Source organism: Macrobrachium rosenbergii, chromosome 6 (genome assembly GCF_040412425.1).
Source record: "Macrobrachium rosenbergii isolate ZJJX-2024 chromosome 6, ASM4041242v1, whole genome shotgun sequence".
NCBI lineage: Eukaryota > Metazoa > Arthropoda > Malacostraca > Decapoda > Palaemonidae > Macrobrachium > Macrobrachium rosenbergii.
In genome coordinates this window covers 53,890,757-53,918,695 of record NC_089746.1, presented here as the reverse complement: position 1 = coordinate 53,918,695, position 27,939 = coordinate 53,890,757, and the positions used below count along the sequence as shown (strand labels likewise).

Below are 27,939 nucleotides of genomic sequence, written 5' to 3'. Positions count from 1 at the left end.
AGAGGATTGGTTGGCTTGCCTTCATGTGCTGGAACGGGCTTGATGCAGTGAGTTACTGAGCCCTTTCTATTATATAACGTGCTTAGATCAATAGGAGTAAGTCCTATCCTCTCTCTAGCAAGGGGAGAGAGGGCTGACAATAAACAAACCCGTTGATATCTTCAGCTTTATTGTCTCTGACACTAAAGGTTCACCCAGACCTTTTTCGAATTACTAATGATGCTTCTCAATGCCCATTAATTCGAAAGGCCTAGAAGTCTGGCAGTTGAACACACATGTTCAACAGATCCTTCCTTTGCTCTACATAGCCAGGAAGAGAGGCCCAGGTGAGGCGAACCTTCATTTGGTTCAGAAGCTTACTCAGATCTTCCCACCAAAAAGTAAGTCTTCCATATGTAAAGACCAAGGGTTTGTATTCGTTTAGGAACAAATGACAAATTTTAAAGTAATTTGTATTTTTCATAACATACAAACCTGAGGTCTTTACATATATTGCCCACCTCTAGCCACCCCTCATTCTGATAACTGGGCCAGAAGGTAATGAATTTGTCAGGCAGAAGGGTGCGACTACCCACCTTACCGTCGGTAGTTAACTATCTAACAACCTTGTTGAGAATTGATTGGCCGGTTTCCAGCTGTGCTGAAGGTACTTCCATATGTAAATACCTCAGGTTTGTATGTTAGGAACAATGCAAATTACTTTAAAATTTGTCATTTTACTGTAGTTTAGATCTGATCAAGTAGGCATGTATCCTCAGTCCAGGAAAATTGACTGTTTTTTTTTTTTATTACAGAGTGTCCAATATTTCCCAAGGAAGAGTATGCAGTCCTGAAGCATACGTACTTTTCTACGAAATGACATCTGCATCATCCAAGCTATAATTTTCAAGAGTGAAAGAATGTTTTGTATTATTTAAAGTGTAAATATGTTTTTAGAATTCAGGAAAGATGCTAGTTCTCTGCTCAAATGTAGGATTGAGAGGATGAAACTGAATGTTTGTGTTGCTACACCTCTTTGTTAAGTGTTACTTGATACATGCATGTTAAATGACAGAAAATGGGTGATGCAACCAAAAATTTGCTTAGGTTGTACTACCTCAGAAGAGGCAAACCAAAGTGCACAAATTATTGTAAGGTGAGTGCAAAGTTTTGGTGTTGAAAATTGTTACAATATGTCATGACTGTCCAGTTGTGTTAACGTTCCAGACTGCCTTGAATAGGCAGATATTTAAGAATGGACATCACTGATTCATTTGAAAGGAAGTAATGGTAGCATCAAGATTTTTAGGTGCATTGAAGATCTTTGTACATACAGTAATATAGTGGTTAGTGGTTATTCATTCCTATTGTCATTGTTCGTTTAACATGCCAGTCCATTATCCTTCCTTTGCGTGAATAGTTATCATATTGATTTCATTCTCCTACTATGAATGACTGGTGTTTTGTTAATGAATACACAGTAGTGGAACACTGGCACGGGGGTCATTAAATTTTTTGTTGTTGTTGTAGTTCTTTTAACTTATTAATTTTTGGTAAATGCTGAAATACTCTGTTTAACACATGCCAGTTTTAGATGATGTTGAACCTTGTGTCATGTATATAATATATATATATCAGTAATATATTACATACCATTCATATTGTACATAAAATATATAGTAAAAATATTTTATTTAAAGTGAAATAGAGTTATCTTGTAGCATAAACTCTGATATCCAAAAGTCTAAATAACCAAACACAGGACATCATTTTTGCAACAGTGGTCATTTTCTGTCATTATGTTGATTAATGATACCAATTAGAATTTCTTATTTTGTATTCTAAAATTACACAGGGATTTTTTTTGTCGTAAATATGTTTTAGATGTGCATAGTTTATATTAGTTTGCTAAATAGAGGCTTCATGAAATGTTTTATGCCTCATACCTGTGGAAACAGTAGTCACCTGGAAGTTATCCACCAGTTTCTAGATTTGTAACTTATTAAGGACAGTGTGTATAACAGTAAGTGAATACCATGTGGATGAAAACAGAAAAACACTGACAGATGTTTTTCTTCAGATATCTTTAATCATGCAACATATCTCGCTGTTGTACAGATTAAAATTCTGCAGAAAATATTTTTTATGGCTGTAGAGTAATAAAAGTTGCCTAGTCAATGCAACTGTTATTTTTTAATGAAAACTTAATGCTACCAGTGCCATATAGTGATGCAGTTTAGTGAACCAAAAATGAAATGATGACAATACTGTTAGCATCAGTCTCAGAAACCCCTGTTGCCTTTATATAGTGGCTTTATCAGATTTCTTTACTGTAGTGATATATCTTCAGAGGAAATATTCTCTATAGTTACTGTACAGCACTGTCACCAACGTAGCCTTAGATGTGCATAGCATATAAAATGGCATCATGATAAAACAGGCGTAATAAATCAATATTAGAATGGGAAAATTTACTGGTGCTCTAGAACACCATGTACTTTGTATCCTTGTTACTGGTTACAGTATGACGAATGTACTGTGTGATGTATATTTTGTCTCACCAGATCTTGCCTTTCAAGTTATTTATTTCATTCTCATCTTCATTAGAGGCTTTGCTGTTAAAAACTACTGAAAAAAGGTAACAGAAGATTTTACCATTTACTGGTGCAGAATTAAAACTTTTTTATACATATTCACAATTCACAAGGGGATCCATTATTCATATATTCATACTAAGCTGGGAGTTTTATCGAGTGTCTGCCTTTAGTCAGGAATTCAAGTTTTGTGCTTTTGAAGTGTATCCCTTATTTTTTTAACTGACTATTGACATGGTTGGTTTAGATGCAATGTACAGAACTTTGCAATGGAAATAAGTTACCACTTCAAAACTTCTTTGACAGGTTAATGTCAGATTTTATTAAAGAAATGGACTTTCTTCAAAATGTATAGAAACACAACCTTTTACTCTTGTATGGTAAAAATGTGGTTAAGATAATTGTTGGAAATTTAACTAATTTTATTTCATAGTTGATAAAGGAAATTATCATATGTCCGTTCATGTTGGGAAATGTGGGATCCATACATACTACCTACCCTCCTACTGCTGTATAAGGATATCTGTGTATATTAGTATTATATTTTATATGTTAAGTTAAACACTTTTTTTGTGTTAATATTGCTTTCCAAATTGCTATTGTTATAAACCAGAAGTTGATAAACTACCTTCTGTTAGCAATGCTATTGGCATTTGTAGAGAGGCAACAAGATTCTGTTAAAAGTCCATTTGTTTCTTCACATTACTGTACTAATTGCTACTGTGTAGCTTTTGATATTAACATATATTAGCTTGTAAAGTTAGTCTACAAAGAATGAGTTTTCTGTGAAGCAACAAATTGGAACCCTGCTGTGACCCATCAAAGTTTTTTTTATTTCAGCATGGTAAAGGAGCACTTTTTCATCAAGTTTATCACTTTTATATGATAAACATGGTATTGTTCCACTGAATACTTAACATATATACAGGATATATCTGTACATAATTTTATTATTTTGGGGCTTCCTCTCTTACTACTAGAAACTTGACACTTCTGCCCATAAAATTATCATTAGCCCTGAAGTATAGAAAATTTGTTGAATGGTAATACAGTATCAATTTCTTTAAGTCTGAAAACTATAGTTAATTGACTAAAATTAAATCAGAACTTTTCAGTGCACTGGGGAAGTTCCTAGAATAGAAGTCACCCTATGATATAATATATGAAAAAATAAATGTTTATATGGAAATGTTATTGTTCTTACCTCCACCTTATTATAAATAGTTCAAATCCGCACCATTCATGAGAAACATGCCTAAAAGATCATTAACTTGCAAAGTAAGCTTCCACAGAAAAATAACAAATTGAAATTTATTTTTCCTAACATACAAACCTGAGGTCTTTATACAGGGGGCTGACCTAACCTGCACTTCAGTATCCTGGAACTTTGTGCCTCATGGTATCAACCAGAAGGCAGTCACCTGCACTTCAAGGGGCTAGGTTGGGTACTTAATCCAACCTAGCCTAGCCTAACCTGACCTAATCTGCACCTCAACATCCTGAATCATCTTAGCCCTTCAATCCTCAGGATCTGAGGATAGGTGTTCTGTGGTGGTGTTAAGGAATGATACCACAGTAGTTCCAAAGTCGAGAAGAGGGGAAGGGTAGTGTTCTTTCATCTCCTCAATTGACAATGCAGGTGCATGGGTCTGCAGTAGCACACTCAGTACAGTGGTCAACCAGGCACATTCCAGGGAAGATGGATGTATGACAGTCAGGTTCAGTCACCAGAGTTGGTGTTAGCGACAATTGGTCCTAACACCTCGACGTTCCAAAGGATTGTGTGATCTAGGAAGATGGTTGGGTTTGTCCTTCGATCTCGACACACTGAAGTATTACTGTTCAGCTCTGTCTTTCTGAACTGTGGGCATAAAAGCCAACGACCACATACCACATTGAAAACATCGCTTCTCGTCCAATCAGTGAAGTTTAGCAACAATTAAGTCTCGTCGGTACAGTAAACCCCCCCGTATTTGCGGGGATGTGTACCGCAACCCCCTGCGAATAGCTAAAATCTGTGAATACTTAAAACCCCTCCAAAAACACTTAGAACTGCCTATTTTGATAGTTTAAACACAAAAATGCCCTCTAAAAATGCATATACCTGAGTATTTTAACAGTTTTACCACAAAAAGTGCATTTAGTCATGAAAATATGAAAATACATTAATTAGTGAATATTTCTCAGTGAAAAATACTGCGAATGGGCGAATTTTTTTGCAAATAATGGGTAGATATGTTCCACAGAGAAATCTGCGAATACGCGGGGTTTACTGTACTTGGATAGGCGACTTCCTGGGAACACCAGATACTGTTGGCGTCTAGATGTCTTTCACATCCACAGTTAGCAATGTTGGGCTAGTCAGTTTAGTACTTGGGTAGGTGACCTCATGGGAACCCCAGATGCTGTTGGCACCTAGGAGACGTCTTTCGAATCCATGATTCAAGTCTTGGGCTTATGACTTCCCATTGTTCTGCCTGATTCACTGGGTGATCCTACTAAGTGCCTGAAGGCCTTTTGCAAGAACTTCATCCCAAAACTAGGCTGACAGCTTGTTATTAGTTCCAGCTCGGCCAAGAAGTGGTGTCCAAGAGCTCCATTTCTTTCGACTTTATGTAATGATCAAATGGATGTACTCCACAGGTGACGTGGTGGACAGCAGTATGTTCCAGGTGAGATATCATAAGGTAAGGGGCATTGGTCTGCCCCTAGCATTCAGGAAGAACCTGTCAGACAGGTACTAAGGACGAGAATGCAGTCACGACAGACCACATTTGCCTCCTTTTAACCTTTGGGATGTTGCCCTTAGATTCTTGGACTTTTTTTTTTTTTTCATGGGTTCTATAGTGGCTGCTCAACAGTCATATGGCTCACCCAGCTCTTGAGGTCAAGGTGTACGGCTGCAAAAGAAAGGGGGTGTGTGTGTGTGTTTGTGACACTGGCAACAAGCTGTCATGTGCTGGACAGGGTTGCTTACAGGTGTTCTATGTGACTTAGTATCCCGTCTATAATCTAGTTCTTTTTGGATTAATAGATGCAACTCCTATCCTCTTTCTAGCAAGGGGAAAGAGAGACTGAGAATGAACAGACCTGTTGCCTATTTTCAGCTTTATTGTCCCCAACAATATGGGATCATCCAAGCCTATCTTTGAATCTGTGATGTTACATTTCATTTCATTTATTTAAGAGGCCCAGAAGTTTGGTGGTTGAACATCACACATTCAACAGATCAGGGGCATCGGTCTCCTTCCTATGCTCTTACATAACCAGGAAAGAACCCCCAGGTGAGGCAAACTACCAGTCAGTTCAGGGATTTGCTCAGAATCCTCCCACCAAGAAGGAAGTCTCCCCTATGTAAAGACCAAGGGTTTGTATATGTGTAGGAACAAACGACAAATTTTTAAGTAATTTGTATTTTTCCTAACATACAAACGTGAGGTCTTTACATAAACAGCCCCCCCTCTAACCATCCCTCATATTGCTTTCTGGGGCAAAAGGTAAAGTGAATGCATACCAACTGGATGGCGGGGATTCCTCCCCTACCATCGGTAGCCAACTGCCAATATCCACCGTGTTTTTAGTTAACAGCCTGCTCCAGCTTGCAATGAAAGTAAAATACTTGCATTTTCTTAGCCTGCAAAAGCACTTGTATACATCTGGGGCATTTTACAAAAACTGGTATCCATTACACAGCAAAGAGGCTTTCTTATTATGTAGTTTATGCACGCCACCAAGTCAAAATACTTGGACCATTCCACCCTTTTTTGCAAGGAATAAAGACCTTAAATTTAAGATAGTAATGAGGTAGGGTTGTAGTACATAAGGTATCTGAAGAGCTCAAAAGAGAATTCAGCCTTTACCCTGAAAGAATGCAACTCCCAGAGGTTTAGAGCAAGATTTAAACCTTTCCAAAGGATAAAAATGAAACTATAACAACATAACAGCGACGAATATCCTTGAAGTCATTCAATTATCCCTCCCTGGTTTATTCCAGAAGTAAGCATACATAGTGAATGTATAAAAAAGCCCTTCGTTAGCTTAGTCGGTAGAGCTTCAGACTGTCACTCGATGGGCCGGAGTTCAATTTCCCCGGCCGGCTGATGAAGAGTTAGAGGAATTTATTTCTGGTGATAGAAATTCATTTCTGGCTATAATGTGGTTCGGATTCCACAATAAGCTGTAGGTCCCGTTGCTAAGTAACCAATTGGTTCTTAGCCATGTAAAATAAGTCTAATCCTTCAGGCCAGCCCTAGGAGAGCTGTTAATCAGCTCAGTGGTCTGGTAAAACTAAGGTATACTTAACCTAGTATAAAAAGAAAGAACTTTCCTCTCTCATGATGGCATTTTGTTACTGAAGTGGGCCAAGGATGTGACAACAGGACGACGTAATAGTTCATGGGCCCAATTTATGAGAGTACTTGTCATAGGACTAGCTGGCTTTGAGCAGTGAAAGTAAATCAAGAGCCACTTGAATTGCGATGATGTCAACATAAATTCAAACTTCATCCATGTTCCCTAGAAGAGCAATGTCTTGAGAATGATCCATGTTAACCCATGAATTGCTGTTCTGAAAGCTTACAACTAATCTCCCTGCTGTCTGGTTCTAGAGATAGGAATGATCCAAATGGGGAAGCTTCAAAATTCCACACCAGGAGGGAAATGCAGCTTATATCTCACTGTCATAACAGAAAGAGGCAATCAAGCCCTCAAGTCAAGGCTGAGGCTCTGAGAGGAATACCCTCAAGCCCTGGAAGCACATAAGTCTAAAGAACAGGCTACTGATGAATAGCAGTTCTTCCTTGATGCAACAGCAATGGAATGGCATCTGAACTAGCAGGAAACGTTAGAGGCATTCACAACAGAAAAAGGCAGTGGTTTAGGTCGCAGCTCCCATGAAGGCCACTTCACACTAAGAGAGGAGCAGAGAGCTAACCTCAATGGATCATGAATGACTCCTTGTGCAGCAGAACACATCTGACATGCAAAGATGAGCAGAGAATGCAAGGTTCACAAATTTTTCCATAACAGTGCTGGAGACTTACATAGTGGGAGAGGAGATGGAGGTGAAAGCAAGACCAGAGGCTAGAAGATAAGACAGTAAAGGGTAAGAAGGGCAGATAATGTGGAGGAGATAACCTTCCTGAGAGTCACAAGAGTGGAGAAATCATCATGTATGCTGGAAGAGCAGGCAGTCTTCTTGCAAGCAGGAGTGGATGACGCAAGATGAGAAACCTCCAGCCTTCTTGTCCTCAGCAGCAAACTGGCCAAGGCCTTGATGAGAAATGACGCATAGTAGCAAATTGGCTGAGGCTTTGCTGAGAGATGAGGCATGGTGAAAAATGGGGCATTGTCAAAAACTGCTCCTTGACAGACAACTAGAGAGGGAGACAAAACCCGAAACCAATGAATATGATGGGAAAACCACATTCACTGACCAATTAGTGTGTAAAATGTAAGCTTAGGTCAAGGCTGTTGATCCCAGCACAACATACACAAGAGAGGGGGCCTATGTCAAGTGATAACATACATGAACTGAAAGCTCCTCCAGGTAGACCCTGTCAAGATAAGGCATGGCATGAAGTGCACAGCACTTGCAGGCCCTCAAACACTAAAGCACAAGTCACCAGTATGGCAAAATTTACAAAGGTACAAAATTAAAAAAATTGAGAGAAATAAAGGAAACAGGTTACTGTGTACAAAAGGAGTGAACTTTTAAAATTAAGAACCCCAAGATGAATATCATACCAATAAAAAAACCTGTGCAACAGTAAACATTAAGAGCAATTACATCATACAAAAATTACAAGTTGCCTAGCCTGACAGGATAGAGAAAACAGGGACAGAAAGAACATCAGAAATACCATTTTAGAACTAAGAAACCCCATGATGAACAGTATACTAATATAAAAAACTAAGCAACAATAGGTAAATTAGCAATTACATCATATAAAAACTACAAGTCAGGAAAGAGAAAACTAAAGAACTGATAGAACTTCAAAAAAACTATGAGGAAAAACAGTGAAAAATAAGGAAACAAAATTAAAATCACTGTAAACCTCTAGGAGGAAGATGATGAACATCAGCTTCCAGTTAAGCATTTACAAGACATAACTACATAAACTGATACTCGAAAATATACAGTGGTACCTCGTTTGTCAAATGTTTACGTCGAGCATTCCGTTTTTCGACCGAAATTTTCGAAGAAATTTTGTGTTGTTTGTACTTCGACCTGACTTGCACTCGACAGCCTACCGCGTCCTATGAGAAAAACTGTTTTAACATGTTTTTCCTTTACAATATACTGTATAGTTTAATGATAACCATACTCAACAAAATAAATAAAAGAATAAAGCATTTCACATAAAATTTAAAACAAAAAGATGAGCAAAATCATGTCACCGTGGTGATGCACAACTGACTTGACATAGAGGGAGGGAGCATTTATATTGTTGAGAACAGAGGGAGAAGAGACAGTTAAAACATTACTGTATGTATGTAAAAGCAGTAACAATTCACATAAAAAAATAAAAGAAGGGAATTTCACAATAAATTTAACATATTGATACAATATAAAACCAATCAAATGCAATACAGTAACAATAAAAAATCAAAAGAGAGTCTTACTTGAGCAAGTGTTTCTGGACTGAGCTGAGTGAGACGGTAGAGGGGATAGAGAAGGGATGGTTGTGGGTTATTGGGTGGGAGACGGGGTCCACTCACCAATGACATCCCAGCTGGGGTCGGATGATTTTTCTCTTTCACTACATTTCGCCAGTTTCTTTCACTCTCACTTGATCTCTTTCCTTTTCTTACTTGCATTCTTTACTTATTACTTGTTTGCAAAATCCTCATGTTTATTGGATTATAATTTTAAATTCTGCCATTTCCCAACAGTAAGCTGATGTGTTGTGGCATAATTAATCCCCTTCTTGCACTAAAGATCCAAGTGTAAACACGTCAACAATCATACACGCGTGAGGGATTGTTTTCACATCTGCCGGATGCTGATGACTCTCTCTCTCTAACATACACCCTACACTGTCGATTCTTTTGATTACCCTTGCAAAATGTGAATGAAATTGATTATGTTATCAACCTTTGCCTACCGCGACCATTTCGGTTTCCTCTAGGGGATCCTGTCTCTCCTCCCTCAATCCCAGCTAGCTGCACGCCATTTTCACCAAAGAGTTCGTAAATTGAATATTTAGCTTGCACACGGAAACAACATTTTTTAAAAATTTTACTTCGTATAACATACTGTTTTATTATCTTACACTCTTAATTTAACTTTTGAACACATTGATAATAGAAAAAATTTTAAAAGGGGGACTTTTAGGGTAGGCTGGAATGAATTATACCGATTTCCTTTATTTCTTATGAGGAAATTTGTTTCACATTTAGAGTGAATTGCATTTTGACCAGCCTTCTGGAACGAATTAAGTTCGAAGTCCAAGGTACTACAGTACTGTATTGATAAAAACAAAGGCTTGGTACTCAGTTTTCCTACTGCTGTGAGGGTCTACATAAATATTATTCACAAGAAAACAAATGTGTATTGATGAACACACACCCAAGTTGTCTATTACATGTCTTAGTTGTAAAAAAAAATGCAAACTCTAACTTGACCATGAGCAATGTTGAAAGCACAATGCACAAACCACCAAATACTTAAAATACTCTAGAATATGTCAAATACACAGACTTTTAGCGTACCACTTGTTCACCATCAAACAAAAAAGGAAAGTTATGAAGAAACAACCTTGAAATGTGCAGGTATACAGCAAACAATAGTTCACAAAGAGAGGTTGCCAGCATTGACCTGGGCAATATGTGTTTAAACCTATCAAACCTTTATACTGGCATTATTTTACCTGATGACAAGTGAAAGGAGAGAAAAATGGCAGCAAATGAGACTAAATGCTACAGCTTTCATTCACTATAGTAATATGTTACTGAAGCTTATACACAACATGATTTTGTATTTTTATAATAATAAATTCAATTTAAATGACATTCAATATACAGTAATAATGTAGTCCACTTGCTTTCTGAAAAAATATATATAAAAATATATATAAAAAATTAACTTCAAAAGTCAAAGATGATAAAAAAGCAAAATAAGAAGTTATTTTATTTAGGACATAAATATCAAAGAATATATCACAAATACAGAAAAGTTACAGGAATGTAATCAGCATTCCCATTCTACTAATACATAAATATGTTATTAACAAACCTCAATTACCATTCTGATGACTGATTATGACAAGGAAAATTGCTTATTGAAGATTAAAATTAAGTATTGCTCATCGCCAACATTGTGTTTACTTCCCAAATTATCTTCCGTAACTGTTCAATTATTTCTTTCATGTATCTTGCCTTTTGATATAATTGCTGAAAGAAAACATAAAAAACATTAAAATTTGTCCAATGAAACAAATTACTAAAGAAATGACACACTGCAGAGATATTACCAGAATATTACAGTTGAATCAAACTTAAAGTATTTCATGTGCAACATAGTATTTAGAGAAATATTAGGTCTGAACATATTTATGACTGCTGTAATCTTTGCTATTTTGGGAGCCAATTATCCTGACAATCAAAGTGAGGCAGTTGGCTACCAGCAACTCTAGTGATCCACTAGTACATGTACCAAACTTTTTGTATGCTTCAGTTTTTTGTTTGTTAAGCTTTTCTTTTACTTGTTTTGAAACTGGGCTATACAGTTAGACTGCTTTTGTTTTTTCTACAGAAAATTGGTGCAGCACTTGGAACAGCAGCAGCAGCAGCAGATGTAAAACTTTTGTGTGGGTACAGGTTAAGGTAGTAGAGTTGTGTGACTGAAATCTTCAAAATCTACAAACTGATTCGCAAAAGAAGCCCAAGAGTGGCACTCTCATATGCTCCGTCAATCAATATTTAAATATTTGTCTGCATTTCTATTTTGCACAATTAATTGTAGACCAATGTAGATATTTTAGGATATTTTTTATTATAAATTTCAGAGGGATCAGACAAATTTGGGTAATCATCAGTCACCTAATCAAGGCAACCTCTTCGGCCCATGGCATGAAAAAATGGAAAACTTTTATACTGCACATACAAAGCTAGGGCTACTCAAAATTGATAAAAAGCTAGTCTTCTAGGGTTGCAGATAGTTCAAGGTGTTTAATGGCAGAGGAAACAATGTAAATACACTGAACAACCAAAAATATCCCCCAAGCAATTACCAAGATCAATCACTGATTGTCAGAAAGAAAACAAAGAAATGGATAACATACAATTTTATGGTACAGTAACTAGGCAACATCAAAATAACTGATTACGCAAAACCAAAGGTTTGAACCAGAATAGAAGTGTATGTGTATGGGGTGTGGGGGGAAAGGGTTTATACCTCACATAAAGATCATTTCTCACACTCCTGGTGACTCAAGTGCCATCTTTGTGTATAAATTCTTAAATACTTTCATAATCAGGTACAGTATGGCCAATAACTTTCTCTGAATAAATAACTCAAAATCATATACAGTATGTATAAAGATTCACCTCTCGGAGATCTCTGGCTTCTTCTACAAGATGACGATAATTATCACTGATTTTCTTCTGGTCAGTTCTGTTATCTCCCTCATCTTTATAAGGAATTAAACTCTGAAATAAAAATGCCAATGTAATTTGCCTGCAATATTAAAATATTCATCAAATTTCATAAATAAAATTCATTACTTTTACTTAGGCCTGCTCAAATGCAATGGTCTGAAGGTTGGAGTGTCACTTTTTATTAGGAACAGACTTCAGAGGGTGAATCAAACATTCTTTGGTTCGAAAACCCCATCTCGCCTACTCTGCCAGCATACCAGAGAAGTATGAAACTCAAGAGTAGATGGGAGGATGACACTAAGTAAAGGCAATAGGCTAGTACTTAAGATCATAAACCTATTACTTAAATCACATCCAACAGAAAATTACCCTCAAACTGATAACTGATATCTAAACTCATCTGTGCTCTCAACTTGGATACAGTAGATACATTTCACTGCACTGAGTGTGCATTTAAGAAAGATTAAGTGCAATTACAGGCAGCAATGGATGTAGCTGATACACTAATTGAATGCAATAATTAAAAAACTTAATTAATACAATAATACAAGATACAGCTTAAAAACAAAAAATGAAGATCTTTAATGTTAAACAGGTACACATCATGTAGATGCCAAGTCAAGCAACAACAAAAAATAATTAAAAAGAACCAAAAATCCCTCAAAACAAATCTAAGAAGCAAAAAAACAGTACATTCCCTGCAATTAATTAAAAAAGGGATAAAAAGTGACTTGCAGGAACAAAAACTCAGTTCCAGGTGCTAACCAGTTAGCAATTTGTTACCTAATTAGTTTCACCATCAACTATAATTTAAAATTCATTAAAAACAACACAAAATTATGAAAAAACTAAAATTTCTGACTGGAATGCAGCAAACACTGGAAGACACAAATTCTCAGGATGACCAAAATGATAATTTTCATGATAAAATTAATTATTTGAATACTTACATACTGTTAAAGTTAACTTTATCTTTGCGTCATTTGGTGCGATCAGCATTTAAAAAAATCAAAATACGCTTGGCTAACTTGCTAGGACTGTCTTTGTATTCATCTGTTTCCCACCGGATGATGCTAGAATGTTTACGTTCTGTCATATTTCTTCATGACCACCCACTTAGATGTGGGGAAACTGGGTGGGTTTCCACTTTAACAGTAGCTAAGTATCAAAATAATTAATTTATCATGAAAACAGTAGCTAAATATCCAAATAATTAATTTTATCATGAAAATTATCATTATTTGGAATAAATCTTACCTACTGTTAAAGTTAATTAACTACCACATTGAATGAGGATGGTGGATTAGTGCAGCCAGAGAAACAGAGTTCAGCCAAGCGAACTAAAAATACTCAGCCAAGCCAACTAAAAGCTTTTTAATGGAGAGAAAAAGCTTCTCAACATTCCTGAATGATGTGTGATCCTTACTGGTAAGCACTGTTACCAGACACTGGAACCACAACAAGGTGTGAGGTCCTCATAGCGAGACTTCTCAGAGGATCCTTACAGGGGAAAGGGACTCTATCTTGTAGAGTACTGGTGACTCCTGTGCATGGGTTGAAAGCCCATAACCAACAGTACAAAACTAAAGATAATTACTACTTTCATGTATGAAGGTGAGGTCCTATACACCAATATGTACCTTCATGCTCCCAAAATTCAATAGTGGGCTTCCTAATAACTAATGATAAGATGGAAAGCCATGGTTACTACCATATTTGGGTCAGGAGAAGGAGTCCCCACTTCAACGATATGACTAAGGGCTTAACACCTCATGCTAAAATTGAACATTCGCAAAAAATGAGGCAAAAATAGTTTTAACTTCCCTGAGCTACAAGACAATCTTCCCTAGAAGGTGGTTTTAAAGGAAATAAAGACCCATTTACGGTACAGAAGCCATGAGGATTATCTTCAAAAAAGGTAAAATACTCAAGAGTCAACTCTGTGTGCATAGACTTTAGCCTCTTGGGGATAGGAGTGTTTGGCCTTCTAACACCACATTTTTAAGAAGTTAATTCTTAACTTCTCCTCTTGCAGGTTCATGTCTGTCCAGGTAAACCCTTAAGAGTTCTAACTGGACATGAGACATCCAATATTCCATTGCTACCTAAGCAGATAAATCAGGCACTGACACAAATCTTGGAAGGACTTTCTATTCTAAGTCTTTTCTCTAAGCAATGAAGAAAAAAAGAGAGGTTGCCACTAGAGCAAAGCCAAGGAACAAGCTAGGGCTTGAAGCTTACTAATATAACCACTTAACAAGGTCTAATCTGGACATTAAGACAGCCACTTCTTCATTGCCTACCAAAGCAGTTAAATTAGGCACTATAACCAAAATTGGGAAGGGCTTACTCCTCTATATCTTTTCTCTAAGTAAAGAAAGAAAAGAGAGGGGTTGCCACTAGAACAAAGCCCCCACCAAAACAGGGCTTGAAGGTCACTAATATACTTTGTTGCAACAGAAGCTAACAGAAAAGTGTCTTCAAAGTTCTTAAATGATGCCCTATCAAAGGGGTTAACTGAGGTTATGTCAACATCTGAAGGATTACATCCAAATTTCATCGTAAAGCCTGACTGGAAGAAGAAATTCCCAGAACAAAGATTGAAAACCTTTTCAAATTTTAAGTCATGGGCAAAATTCCAGTCAGCATGATGTAAAACTGAAAGCAATGTAAAGTGGGATCCTTGATTGCTATGACAGAAAACTGCTTTGCGTATCTGAGATACTGGTAGAACCTAAATCAAGATACCTAGTAGAAAGGGTGTTGGATATCATTCAGGACAAACACCAAGAACAAAAAATAATCACTGTTATTAAAGCACAAGTCTAATAGTGGAGGGCCTTCTAGATTTAAGGATTGCTTCCTAGGGTGCTCTAGAAATGCCATTAGTAACATGCAATTGACAATCTCCACGCAGTGAAAACTATGTGGAGGTTTGAAGGAATCTTCTAGAATAAGACTATATGAAAAGATCCTTCCTGAATGAAAGAAGATGAAGAACATATACCAACAGGAAAGAAATTTGGGAGAACCCATCGCCTTGGGGCCAAGGATGTGCTCACAAAATCTTCCTTGTGATCTGCAAAGTTATCAACTTGTTGAGTATTTCCTCAAAAACAGCCAACAGAGGAAAAGCCTACAAGTCTAGATTCGATCATTCTAGAATGAAGGTATCAACTGTACATGCCTGAGATCCTGGCATGGAGGGCAGTAACCTAGTTGTGTAGTGTTTTGGGCAGTCGTGAGCAGATGGGTGTTTGGGTCTCCCTAAGGGTTCCACAACTTCTGGCAAATTTGCGGAAGAGGAGACTATCTGATTGGAGACCTTTCCCTAGGACAAAATGAGGAAAGGAATGACATTGCTGAACTCTGTCCAAAGGATAAGGTAGTTTCTTTGCTAGCCTGAATAAATTTCTTTTATTTGTCTCCATGTTTCTTATGTAGGAATTGAGACTCGGATAAGACTATTCTAAACTGGCAAGAGCTGTAGGGTGTTTACACTTTCACTTCCTGACATCAAATGTTACTCAAAAGGACCCCTCAATCTGCCATCAAGACATCTGAGGGCAGTGTAAATGTTCTTGAGATCTACAGGCTAACCCATATAGTTTTCAACAGTGGTAGAAAATTGTTATCCTTCTATTTGTATGAAAAAACTTCTAACAAGAGATAGATGATCCTCATCTCCAGATAAACAACTGAATGAGTCAGAAAAGCATAGTCAGCACTGAACAAAATGTCCACTCCTAAGGTTAGGCATAAAACATAATTCTCATCATAAAATGAATTGGTAAGAAACAAACTAATTGTCCAAATATGGGAGAACTACAGTACAGTACTGTACTCTGATACCAAGCAGATGAATCCATACTACTAAGACTTCAACTCACAGGAAGATACTATACTTCAACCGAAGGAGTACCGGAAATGGAAGTACGTGTCCTACATGTCTACAGAACTTATCCTTGTCCTTCCGAAAAGGCCCCAGGACCAAATTGAATGACTCCCCAAAAAAAGGAATATAAAATGAATAAACTTGTTGAGATAGGACATGGCCATGGCTCTATGGCCTTGTTGCATAACAACTGTCCAAACTACCCTTTCAAACTCTGAACTTTTCTGTGTGAAAAGTGTGGAGAAGGGTAACGGGAAGCTGATAAGGGTAAAATATAACAAAACGTATAAATTATCTGTTCCTGAGAACCATCACTACCAAATGAGCTACTTGATCCTTTGCCAGACACTTGCACACGGCCTACTTGACCTGGGAGTTCAAACTTCAGTTAAGGTTACATGTGTAAAATTTCTCCACTAAGAATGTGAGCCAGAACTCTACTGAAGCAGAACTCGAGAGTAAATGGTAAATTCTACATGAAACTTAAGTGCAAAAAAGGCTGTAGGGGCAAGACCCTAGAGGGAAGACTTCAAAGGTAATGCTAAGAATTTCTAATCTCCTGAACTGAGACATCTAGGTAATGACCTTAACACTACGGGGTTAAGGAGACAATGATGGACCACTGTCAAAAACAGCTACTAATGGTTGAGCAGGGATACCTTACATGATTTACACAACTCTTTTGTTACTTTACAAATGAGTTGTAAAAGGAATAAGACATTCCTCCCATTAGCCTTGGAAGTAAGTCTATCATCTTCAGGGCTAATACTGTATAACTATTATTATCATCACATGTTAAATGTACCTTTTTATCTGTTGTAGATTGATATATCCACCCTTATACCCTAAAATTTTGGCCATGAAGCTAAGACCAGTATTTATCTTTAGGTATGATAGCCCTACCTATGGCATTAGGCCTATGTTACTTTAGCCTAAGGTATGTAAACATGGGATAGCTTAGCCTAACGTATTGTAACCTACGTTGAATTTAGACCTACGTATATGCCTTATGTAACATAACCTAAAAAAAGGAGGGTGATGTAGACCGAGCAGACATCATATCTACATACGTATACGTATATATATATATACATGTGCAGGCAAAAACATCACAGTACACATATTACTCTTACAGCAATCGGGCTGTAAAACCTAGAACTAAATACTGTACTGCATTCAAAGGTACTTTTGCCTCACAATTAGGCCAAATTACCTTACCAGGAGTCTTAGTTTCCTAGGTCCAAGAACTTGAAACTCGAAGTTGAAAAGGAGGTGAAAAACATATATGCAAGTCCTAACTCAGCTCTAAGCAGCTTCAAAACTGGACAAGGATGTAGTGGCATCCAAAAGCTACCATAAAAGGCTCACTCTACAAACACACTTGCGATTACAAAACACTGCTCGAGTTAGGAGCAGAGTTAACACGATACAGTTGCTTTTCTCTTCGACTGATAGTCCATTTCCCAAAGACTCCACTGCATGATCACGCAGCCTATTATAATCAGTGTAACTTCTTACTCGTTTTAACAGGAGCTGAGGTATAAGTAAACTAAACAGGGCCGGTTAACAGAATCATCCTTGGAGAAAGGAAGTGAAAATGGAACAAGGCAAGCTATTACTGCTTAAACACTAAAGGAGAATCAACAAAATCATGGTTGAAAAATGTAAGTCTAAACGGAGAAAATACACTAATAAAGACGTCATAGCATGCCAGAGGGCTGGACGGAGGGTGGGGAAGCAAGAGTTCTTGCATGACGTCATCAAGTAACTGTGAAGTCATCTGAGAGGCGAATACTGAAAAACGAGAGTTGACTAACACCAGGCTAACTCACTCTAGATGAGTAAGTGGTGGAAAAGGACGAGCCGCTTTATGAAAAGGAATAATTGTCACAAGGTGATGAATACGAGACAATAGAAGGAAAAACTAAGTAAGAGGGTGGAAGGATACGGTCCACTTGGGGACGATACTGGGGGCAAAAGAAAACACCAGAACTGACTCGCGGCTCAGAACAACTGAGGCAAACATAAAATGTCTGAAATTCAAACAATGCTGACCACCTATATCACAATACACTTTCCAAAGGGATGTTACGGGAGTCAGCTAGTGTTGCCAACTTAGAGGAAAAACTGCTATGTTTAGCAGATTTCAGGTTGTCACAGTTGGCAACACAGGAGACAACTAACGCAAGTCAAACCATGGAACTCATCCAGCCGGAGCTGTGTGGCAGCTTGGAGCCAAAACCGAACCAGAAAAAAAAAAAAATGGTGAGAGAATTGTCGAAGGGCACAGAACCTTGATCTGGAAACACGCCTTGGTTTTAAATGACCAGAAACATCTACAGAGTACCTGAAGAACCTGACCCCCCAAAAATACATTTGCATCAGACTTTACAGCCCACCATTTTAATATACTCATTTAACACAAATTGGAAAGCTAAGGCACTGCTACATACAATGTTTTATTTCATGAATAAAATTCTAAATATAGAGGGCATTGAAAAGTTCTAAAATCACATTATAAGGCATACCAAACAACTGCATATATAGTACTGTAACTACCCTTACCTCAATGTGTGTATATTCCATCCCAGCACAGTCATCGTTAACTCTGGTATATATAGCTCTTAGTGTTTTGAACTGTCGCTGAATGGAATTCAGATACTCCTGAATGCGTAGCTTTTTCTCCAGGCTTAACTGGTTTCCCTGACTAGTGCCACTTGGAAGCTACATGGAAAAAGAAAATAATAAATTTGAAAAAAAAAATAGAAAACTACTTACACATAACATTTTCTCTTAATGAAACATAGTCCTTGCATACTAAAAACACATACCACTTCAACAAACGAAAACCAGAAAATCAGCCATTTTACTGTCATAAGAAAAACAATACATAGCTTTCTTTTTGGTATAAGGTGTTGGAAGTCTTGTTACATTCAAGTTATAATAATTGTGTAATAGATTCTACAATTCAATGTTCACTCTGCACTTGAAGTTATGGAGTTATCCGCAGTCCAAAAACCACGTACCAGCAATAACTATCACTTTGTTAATTCTAGAAAATAACACATACTTGGCTCATCATTCCTACTACAAGTTACAGTACTGCATGGGAAATAAGTGGTTTTCTTTATTTAATGAACATGTTCTTTGCTTACACATTTAATATAAGCAAAAAAAAGTATATATTGTTATGGTGTTTAAGCACAGATTCATTGATACTTACTGGCATAGTTTTAAGCATAGAAAATACCTCACAAGTTCGCACCACAATTTCTTGAACTGTCTCACAACCAGCTTTACATAAAAAAGCTGTGTTGGCATTCCTCTGTGTAGGCTGAGCTTGTTGAGATGGCTCATTGCTGGAAGACTGAATACTCTGGCCTGGAAATGCAATTATAATACAGTCATATAGTATATCATTATTATCTTTAAATACTTCAATACCTGTATTAATCACTGGTACACAATCATAGATGACAAACCAAAAAATCTCACTTCTCCCTAATCCAAGTTACAAAAATTCAAAAGATAAATTCTGATGAAAATGACTCCTGTATCTTTTTTTGAAAAAGTGTTATAGGTAAACTTTTGAGCAGTTGAGAAATAAACTGAGGAATATTGGGCTACAGAAGCCAAATACTTTATGAAGTATTGCAGCTTCTCTTACAGTTCCAAAAGTTCACAGCAAATGGAGTAAAAGTCCTTTTGTACTAAGCACAAAGACAACATGGCATCCCTTCACAATATACTGGATACTAACACTAAAAAGAGTGCCAGTAACAGGCACAGGAACAAAAAAATGAGTACCAGACACAGGTCAAAGGTCAAAGCATAATAAGTAACCTACTAAAGGGATCAAGGAAAATGAACAGAGATCTTCAAAAAATAGTCTAAATCATAATTATAGCACTTGTAAAAAAGGGAACCGGCAATGCTATCAATGTCTTCCAAAGATAAAGAGCTTAGGAAGCTACAATGTACAAGTGGAATGAGAACACAACCACTGATAGTAAAACATAAGCTGTGAAGCAAGAGGCATTAATACCATCATCTTTGTGGGTAACTGAGGTCTTATGAGTTGCAGCTAGCTGTCAGGCAGCATCAACAACTCATACTTTGTTACCTTTGGTGGTCAAAGGTAACACCAAATTTATCAAACTTAGAATCCTAAAATATGGCTACACCATGAGAAAGGAAACAAAGAACTGTTCTGATAATCCACCAAGCTACTTTTCCTCTGAAATTAGCTTGTTTAATTTGCACCTTAGGCTACAGAAGGAGCTATAGAACAGTACAAGATATAAGAACTTGTGTTTATGATCAATACTTCACACAAGGATGCCAATTGTGGCATCTACGAAAACTAATCTGCCACAAAAATGTAGTAATGATACATATATCAATTAAATACATTAAAATGAGTGGATAATGAATGCACCAAAAATGCTCATTTTTCCATTTCCAGTAATTACAGTACATTCACATAATCCACTTTAAAGAAAAAATGTCAATACACAGGCCAAAGTTCACTGAGAGAAGAAAATCAAACTGGTGCATATAGCCACTGCAACATAAAAACCACTATCAACAAGCCACCAACCAATTATTACCAAGAGGACACTGACAGTACAGAACAGTTACATTTAACTCACAATCATCAAATTTTACCATTTCAGCATATTTTTCCTCCTCTTAAATATATCAATCACAAATTGACAGAACACAATGATCTAACCAAAAATTACCAGATGGAAATGATCTAATAAATGTACTATGTCAAACACCTTCATTTATTTGCACATATTTTTATCAGAACTGCATTACAGTTACCCTTCAAGCTTACCAGGTACTTCACAGGTCTGGCCTTCCAAAAAATGGTGCCTACAGCCAATAGTAATTCCACATCTATGATTTCTGGCAAAATAACCTCAATATAGCTTATTTGTTAAGTAAAGGCTTCTGGTAAGTTGAGGTCTAGTAAATAAATAAAATTACTTGGTAAATGAACACCACAGTACTAATACGAAGAGTGTATAATAATATGAAAGTATTTATGGGTAAATAAATGTTTGAGGAAAAATCTAAGGAATAGGGAAGATTTCATTACAAAGCAAGCTCATTTTATTGATGGATACCAAAATTTTAAGTAAAATTACAGTTGATCAGTTGCTCACTAGGGTAAGCCACATTGCCATAGATTTGTGAACAATCATTGTACAGTTTAATGAACTTGTAATATAATAAGACACAGGCAAAAATTTTAAAGTGAATAAACAATTTTTTATCAGTAAAACTAACAAATTCAGGAACTGTGTTAGGAAAGTTATAAGTTATGCAATGCCGTGTAAAAATCCAATAGAGCATTGAGTAAGTCTGAGTGCTAATCCAAATTTTTAAAATACATTTTTTAAAGTACATTGTATTTTTCCCAAGTATACAAACCTGAGGTCCTTTACATTAGGAATTACTTTCAGCGAAGCTGGAAATGGCCTTTGAACTTTCGAACAAGGTGGTTAGGGAGTTAACTACCATCCGGTAGGTGGAAGTCCCGCCTGCCCAGATGTAAACATTCCAATTTGCCTTTCAGCCCAGGTGTCAGATCGAGGGGTGGCATGAGGTGGGCATGAAAATGTAAATGTGAAGGACCTCAGGTTTGTATAGTTAGGAAAAATACAATTTACTTTAAAAAATTGTGATTTGTTCCGACATGATATACAAACCACCCTCTGCCTGGGGATGAGATCTGACTTCTCAAGATTTACCACGACCCCTAGATCGTGGTGAAACTCAAGGAGCCGATCCCTGTCCTGAAGCAACTGCGCTTGCCAAGACCAGCTAATTGTTGAGATACCTAAATGGATGTATCCCATGCGAATGGGCCCAAGCTGACACTATGGTGAACATTAGCGTGAACATTTGGGGAGCGGTCGGGAGCCTGAAACAGAGTGCCCTGAATTGGAACACCGTCTCCCCGAGGATAAAGCCAAGGTACTTACAGGAGGATGGATGGATGGGTTATGTGAAAATATGCATCATTCAGACCCTCTCAGCATGACGTTGTTCTCCCTGATGAAGGCGAGCACAGAACGAGCTGCTTCCATCCTGAACCAAGTCTGGAACTCCAGCAGCACCCGAAGCTTTCTTCATGAGAAAGACACGGCTGTAAAAGCCTGGGGACCAATCTGACACGATTTCCACAGCACCCTTGCTCAACATGGCTTGCACTTCTTGCGTTGAGTGCGAGATTCTTTGTTGAACAAGGAACGTAAGTACGGAGACGGACCAGAGAGTTGGTGAGGGGTGGCCGAGACATCCACTACCCAGGTCTTGACTCTGTATTGCTGCCACGTTGCCCAATGGCCTGATAGGCACCCCCACCGGAGGGAACGCTGCCCCTAGCGTTTCCCTTCTTCTTCTTCTTTGCCTTGTACCCCCTTTACCAGACTGGAAAGAGGGCTGACAGGGGCGCGACTGCCCACCCTACCCAGCGGAAGAAGGAGGCTGGGTGTTCCCATGGGGACCCTTCAAAGTCTGGGACTTCTTAGGGGCTGAGGAAGTGCTAGCTTGGTCCGAAGGCAGAGCCGCAGTGGATCGCGAGGTCTTGGCCACTGCCTGGTGGACAAGGCGGTTGCTGTCTTCAGCATGACGTTTATCCACAGCAGCATCTACCAGCTTTCTAGGGAAGAGAGGCAGAGCCCAGAAAAGGTCTGTTCCATAGGGTCACTGCTGACTTGGGACCCACAGACCTGGCGAAGCAAGAAAGGACAGCATCTCTTCTCTTAAGCACCAGGTTCACCCACAGGTGAAGAAGCCAGGACAGGCTGAGAGCCAGGTAAGCCAGGAGCCAGGATTGGGGCGACAGGGATAGACGGGGCAGGTGGAGAAGCCATGAAAGCCCAGGACACAGCAACACTAGGAACAGCAGGAGCAGGGACCATAATATGGGGCATGGATGAAGTCACCATCATGGAGGGTCCTGAATGGGACAGCAGGGCCAGGAAGCCAGGCGGGAGCGACACTGCGTGATGGGATGCTGGCGTGGCGGTCACCTCGGAAACCAGGTGAGAAGAGACAGTCACCGGCATCTTAGCAAAAGCAGTCATTGTAACGGCGCTGGTTATAACAGTAGCCACAATGTGGATCACTACTGGGGTGCCAGAGAGATGAGTCAGGAGACCCTCCAGTGACGGTACGCCAGGAAGGACCAGGTGGAGCCAGGTTGATTCGAGATCTGGAGCCTGGCGCCCTGCGAGAAGCCTCTACCGCCATACCTGAAGACAAAGTCGGGTTAGGGGAGGGAGACTCCACTTGCTCCAGGGAGAAAAATTTCCCCCAAGGGCGAGGAGAGGTCATCCAGGTCATCTGCTCCCCCACATTAATCCATGCCCAATGAAGCAAGCAAAGAAGATGAAGGGGAGTCCTCTCCCAATGGAGAAGCAGCCAGAAGGGGAAGCTTGCCAGGAGAAACGATCCCAAAGGGTTAGCCACCAATGGAGTCATCGGGGGCATGTAACCCTCAGATGATGCCTTGGAAGGCTTGCTCTGGTACTGTTTCCTCCCTTCAAATTTTGCCTACTGCTCAGCCGACCAGGAGCAACACTCAGTACAAGGAGATTCCCGTGAACACATGCCCCCTGCAAGAAGAGCAAAGGGCGTGCGGGTCCACATCAACTTTTGATCTACAAATATCACATTTCTTCCTGCCAACCCCAGGACACACACGCTGGGGGAAAGTGGGATTATGAGGTTCATTTCCTTCATGAGCTTTCATGATTAAGAAAGGAAAACACAATGCAAACAAGAAAAAGAAAAGATCCCACCAGGAAAGCAGCTCAACAGAAGTCAGGGCAGGGAGAGAAGAAACCCATCTGTACCACATGACGGCCAAAAGCCAATTGGAATGTTTACATCCGGGCAGGCGGGACTCCCACCTACCAGAGGGTAGTTAACTGCCTGACTACCTTGTTCAAAAGTTTAATGGCCATTTCCAGCTTCGCTGAAAGTAATTCCTAATGTAAAGGACCGATGATTTGTATATCGAGTCGGAACAAATATAAATTCCAGTACAGTATTTTCCATGTATACTACTTTTCCAACTACTGCATTCAGTATTGCATTCAATGACCTTGATAACCATATGTTCTCACACCTCTGACAGCGTCATAGCCTTCCAGTCTTAACTTTAAGGGCCTTTGGTTGAGAATATTCACTACTTAAAATCCTTTTCCAGTCCTTTGCTTATTTACTTTTTAGCTTTATTTAATGTTATTTGTTACAGATTATACATACTGCAATTTTATTAATTTCTCAAGTGTTTGGTAATTTTCTTTTTTATGAGAATTCTATCTTGTGGAAGCTTGCCTGGCAAGTTCAAGAACTTTCAACTTCTCACCTAGGAATGTAGGTACATTAGGAGTAACAATGACAGTACAAGCATTGACTTGAAAGGCTACTGGGTAAGAGAAGTATAAGAAGTTTCTGACATGGATCTGGTAACCATGACAAAAGTATTTGATGAGCCTTCAGAAAATTACATTTCTTCGTGAAGTGAAGTCAAACAGGAACTGGAGGAGGAGAAGCAGTAAACTGTCCTAGCTTCTCATGGTTCTGTCTAGGGTGGTGTCACCCAAAAAATGAGAGGTATGTATAATGACAAAACCTATGACATCTGAACTTTGGAGAACAACCCATAATTCTCTTATCTTGAAATTGTAATCTAGTTTACTGATCACGAGAAGCACTTGAAACAGAAGGATTCAGGCTTGTGCCTGAATGAAAACACAATACAGAAGCCTAAAAATGCAAGCTTACTACTTACCTGACTGAGCACCTGCTGCCATTGGGCTACTATACGTATTTCTCATCATCGTAGATGATGATCCTGTGCTCATGGCCATCCCTGAAACAAAAATATATTAGGCATCATATTTGCATCCACAAACTGCATTACATAACATTTATTAATCATGACAAATTGTGATTCTCAAAATTTATGCTTGTAACAATCTAAAGTACTGCAGTAAAGGCTAACAATTCTAGTCACATCACTTGCAAGCAAACTTTTATTAGTGCTGTACCATGTTTACAGAAAATCAAAGATGTATTGTAAAAAGAGAAACTTCTTAATTCATTGTTGGGTTTCAACACATTTAAAATTTGCACGTCTTTCAAGACCATTCAATAATATTTGTAAATGGAAATGGTTGCATGTGAACAGCAAATCTCAATAATTCAGTGTAGGCTTAACAGATGGCGCTGGTTAACATGCCACCGATCCATAAGTGCAAAAGGGTTAAATAAAATATATACATCCTCTGATGTCCAACGAAAAGCATCAGTACTGTTTACACGAACCAAGCGGATAAAATAAAAATTAATCCTGAGTACATTTTTTTGTGCTGGGTGCATTGGGAAAACTGTCCATCTCTTATATTTTCCACTTTCCCAGAGAATAACAAAAATATGATTAGGCTACATGACATACCTTACTTTTACAACCTTGAAAGTGAAAAGTTTATGGTAAACAATCTAACACTGGGATAATTTGGGCATTAAAAATTTACTTCTTTCAGTTTTGCTTTGCTTGATCAATAGGTTTGGTAACCGGCTGGAGTTGTGGCCACACAGGAGCAACTCTGATCATGTGCTGGGCTCCGACCCTCTTATCTCCCACGAACTCCCAAGCAAAATTAAACAAAGTGGCCTACAGGATTACCTGCCTATTTCAACACCTTGATGTTGTTAATGGTGAGAATTTCGGTCCTAATATAAAAGTCTCAAGATATAACCTAATCCGGGACCAACACCATCCCCCAAGGGAGCTTATTAACACCCCAAGTAGGGGTTTAGGCGCAGGCTCACCTTCTACTGCAAGTGACAGCCAACCTCCCACGGAGAGTGACTGCCCACCCTGCTGGCCATATGATCAACTCATTCATTTCCCTTCTTCATGGAGTTGCTATGGATACCTTAGATATAATCTCTTACAGTTCCCTACTGTCACTTGAAGCCCCAGCAATCTATCACATCCACTATATTGTCTAAAGATTTGTGCCACAGAAAAGAAAGGCCCTCTTTTGGGCGACTGGCTACGATGTGATCTGTAACTTGCATTGATGAGGTTGAGAAAGCTCTAAAGTCTTCATGCACTGAATCACAGATGACAAGGTATTGTGGCAACATTCGCTGTGATCTTGGGACAGACTATGATCATATCCCCTTACAGGTGTCATTCAATACCCGATCCCTTCCTAATATGAGCCTCAAGTGGAATATCCCTCCCCTAAACACGTTCTGTAAAAATTTCAAAAGGCATCATTGCATTTCAATAAACACTCCTCTGGCAACAAGAGCTTGTCATCTGCGATTCAGTGCATGAAGACTTTAGAGCTTTCTCGGCCTCATCGATGCAAGTTACAGATCACATCGTAGCCAGTCGCCCGAAAGGAAGTCTTTCTTTCCTGTGGCACAAATCTTTAGACAATATAGTGAATGTGATAGATTGCTGGGGTTTCAAGTGACATTAGGGGACTCTAAGATCCTAATAATTAATGTTTATATGCCCTGGCAAATAACACTAATTTCAATCAATACACAGCATTATTTACAATTCTACTGCTGATCACATTTGTATAATTGGGATCTTAATTCTCACACCACAAAACAATTTTATAACGAACTTAACTGCTTCGGTCAAAATCACGCTCTCCAAATTAGCAATGTAATGCTCCTCCCTCCCTCTTCCTATACCTATGTACAAAATTAGGGACACAGTTGCAACTTCTTCGCTGAACCACTGCATCACATCTCCAGACCTTCATGATTCAAATATGACCTGCAACATTCGCTGTGATCTTGCAACAGGCTACGATCACATCCCCTTACAGGTGTCATTCAATACCCCATCCCTCCCTAATGTGAGCCCCCTAACTGATCGCCCGCCTGCCATTAACTGGAATTTTAAAAACCAGCAGAAAACTAGATCCTTTAGGGTGACCATGTTAAACAGGTTGCAGTCAATAGTTCAACCGGCAGACGCCTTACTGTTCACTAACACAAAATGTAGAAATGGCCACCACAGGAGAGATCTTTAAGAATTCTATTCGAACATAATTTCTGCTGTGCTTGCCTCCGGCAGGGCTACCTTTAGATTTCCTCAAGGCAATTATCGTAATATAATTGGCTGGAATGACTTGGTTAAAGATGTATACATATTCATGAGAAATGTTTTTACTGTGGAGGCAAAATGGTAGCCTGAGGGAAGGACACTTTGCGTTGCTAATGAGACAGGCAAGAGTTCAAACTTGCTCTTAAGCACTGCAGAATAAATGAAAAGCAACTAAGAGCTGATGCAATGTCTAGAAAATTAGAAACTGGCAATTAACCTCGTCTTTGGAAAGACATTTCCAAAACTAAAAAGCTATCAAAGAGAGTAGGAGAAGCCATCGGTGACAAGGCTATCGCAAGAATGTGGGGCGATCACTCCAGCACTGTCCTGAATTGTATAAATGATCAAGACTCCCGAAGGGATGTATATAACCTCCTTACTGATAACATTCAATTTCATTTTGTTGATCGTACTATGCCAGATAACATCAGCGATGCCATAAACAACCTACCTAATAATAAATCATCCGGCTGCAATGGCCTTCCTGCAGAAGCTCTCAAATTCTGCCAATTTACATTTTGCTAGCTGCTCTATTCAATGCAAGCATAATTCACTAGTTTCTTCCAGACTCTCTACCCTTAGTTCACTTAATACCATTAATCAAAAACAAGCTAAAGGATGCAGCTGATCCTGGCAATTATTGCCTGATTGCAATTACTACAATTGCGTTGAAAATACCTGAGTCAGTTCTAGTGAGACTTCTC

General features: G+C 38.6%; 2 protein-coding genes across 5 annotated transcripts in view; one reads left to right on the top strand and one right to left on the bottom strand.

Moving 5' to 3' along the window:
* Positions 1 to 3,762, top strand: part of LOC136839562 (ubiquitin carboxyl-terminal hydrolase 2-like) — a 181,478-nt gene extending 177,716 nt beyond the window's left edge. For both annotated transcript variants that reach the window (XM_067105815.1, XM_067105814.1), the window contains one exon: positions 795 to 3,762. In XM_067105815.1, coding sequence (XP_066961916.1) covers positions 795 to 882 — 88 coding nt within the window. In that variant the 3' untranslated portion in view covers positions 883 to 3,762. The remainder of the gene's footprint in view (positions 1 to 794) is intronic.
* Positions 3,763 to 10,691: 6,929 nt separating this feature from the next.
* MED30 (Mediator complex subunit 30) overlaps positions 10,692 to 27,939 on the bottom strand; it is a 369,234-nt gene continuing 351,986 nt past the window's right edge. For all 3 annotated transcript variants that reach the window (XM_067105817.1, XM_067105816.1, XM_067105818.1), the window contains exons 2-6: positions 24,887 to 24,967; positions 19,292 to 19,449; positions 18,634 to 18,792; positions 12,123 to 12,224; positions 10,692 to 10,967 (exon numbers count right to left, since the gene is read on the bottom strand). In XM_067105817.1, the coding sequence (XP_066961918.1) occupies positions 10,869 to 10,967; positions 12,123 to 12,224; positions 18,634 to 18,792; positions 19,292 to 19,449; positions 24,887 to 24,965 (597 nt within the window). In that variant the 5' untranslated portion in view covers positions 24,966 to 24,967 and the 3' untranslated portion in view covers positions 10,692 to 10,868. The remainder of the gene's footprint in view (positions 10,968 to 12,122; positions 12,225 to 18,633; positions 18,793 to 19,291; positions 19,450 to 24,886; positions 24,968 to 27,939) is intronic.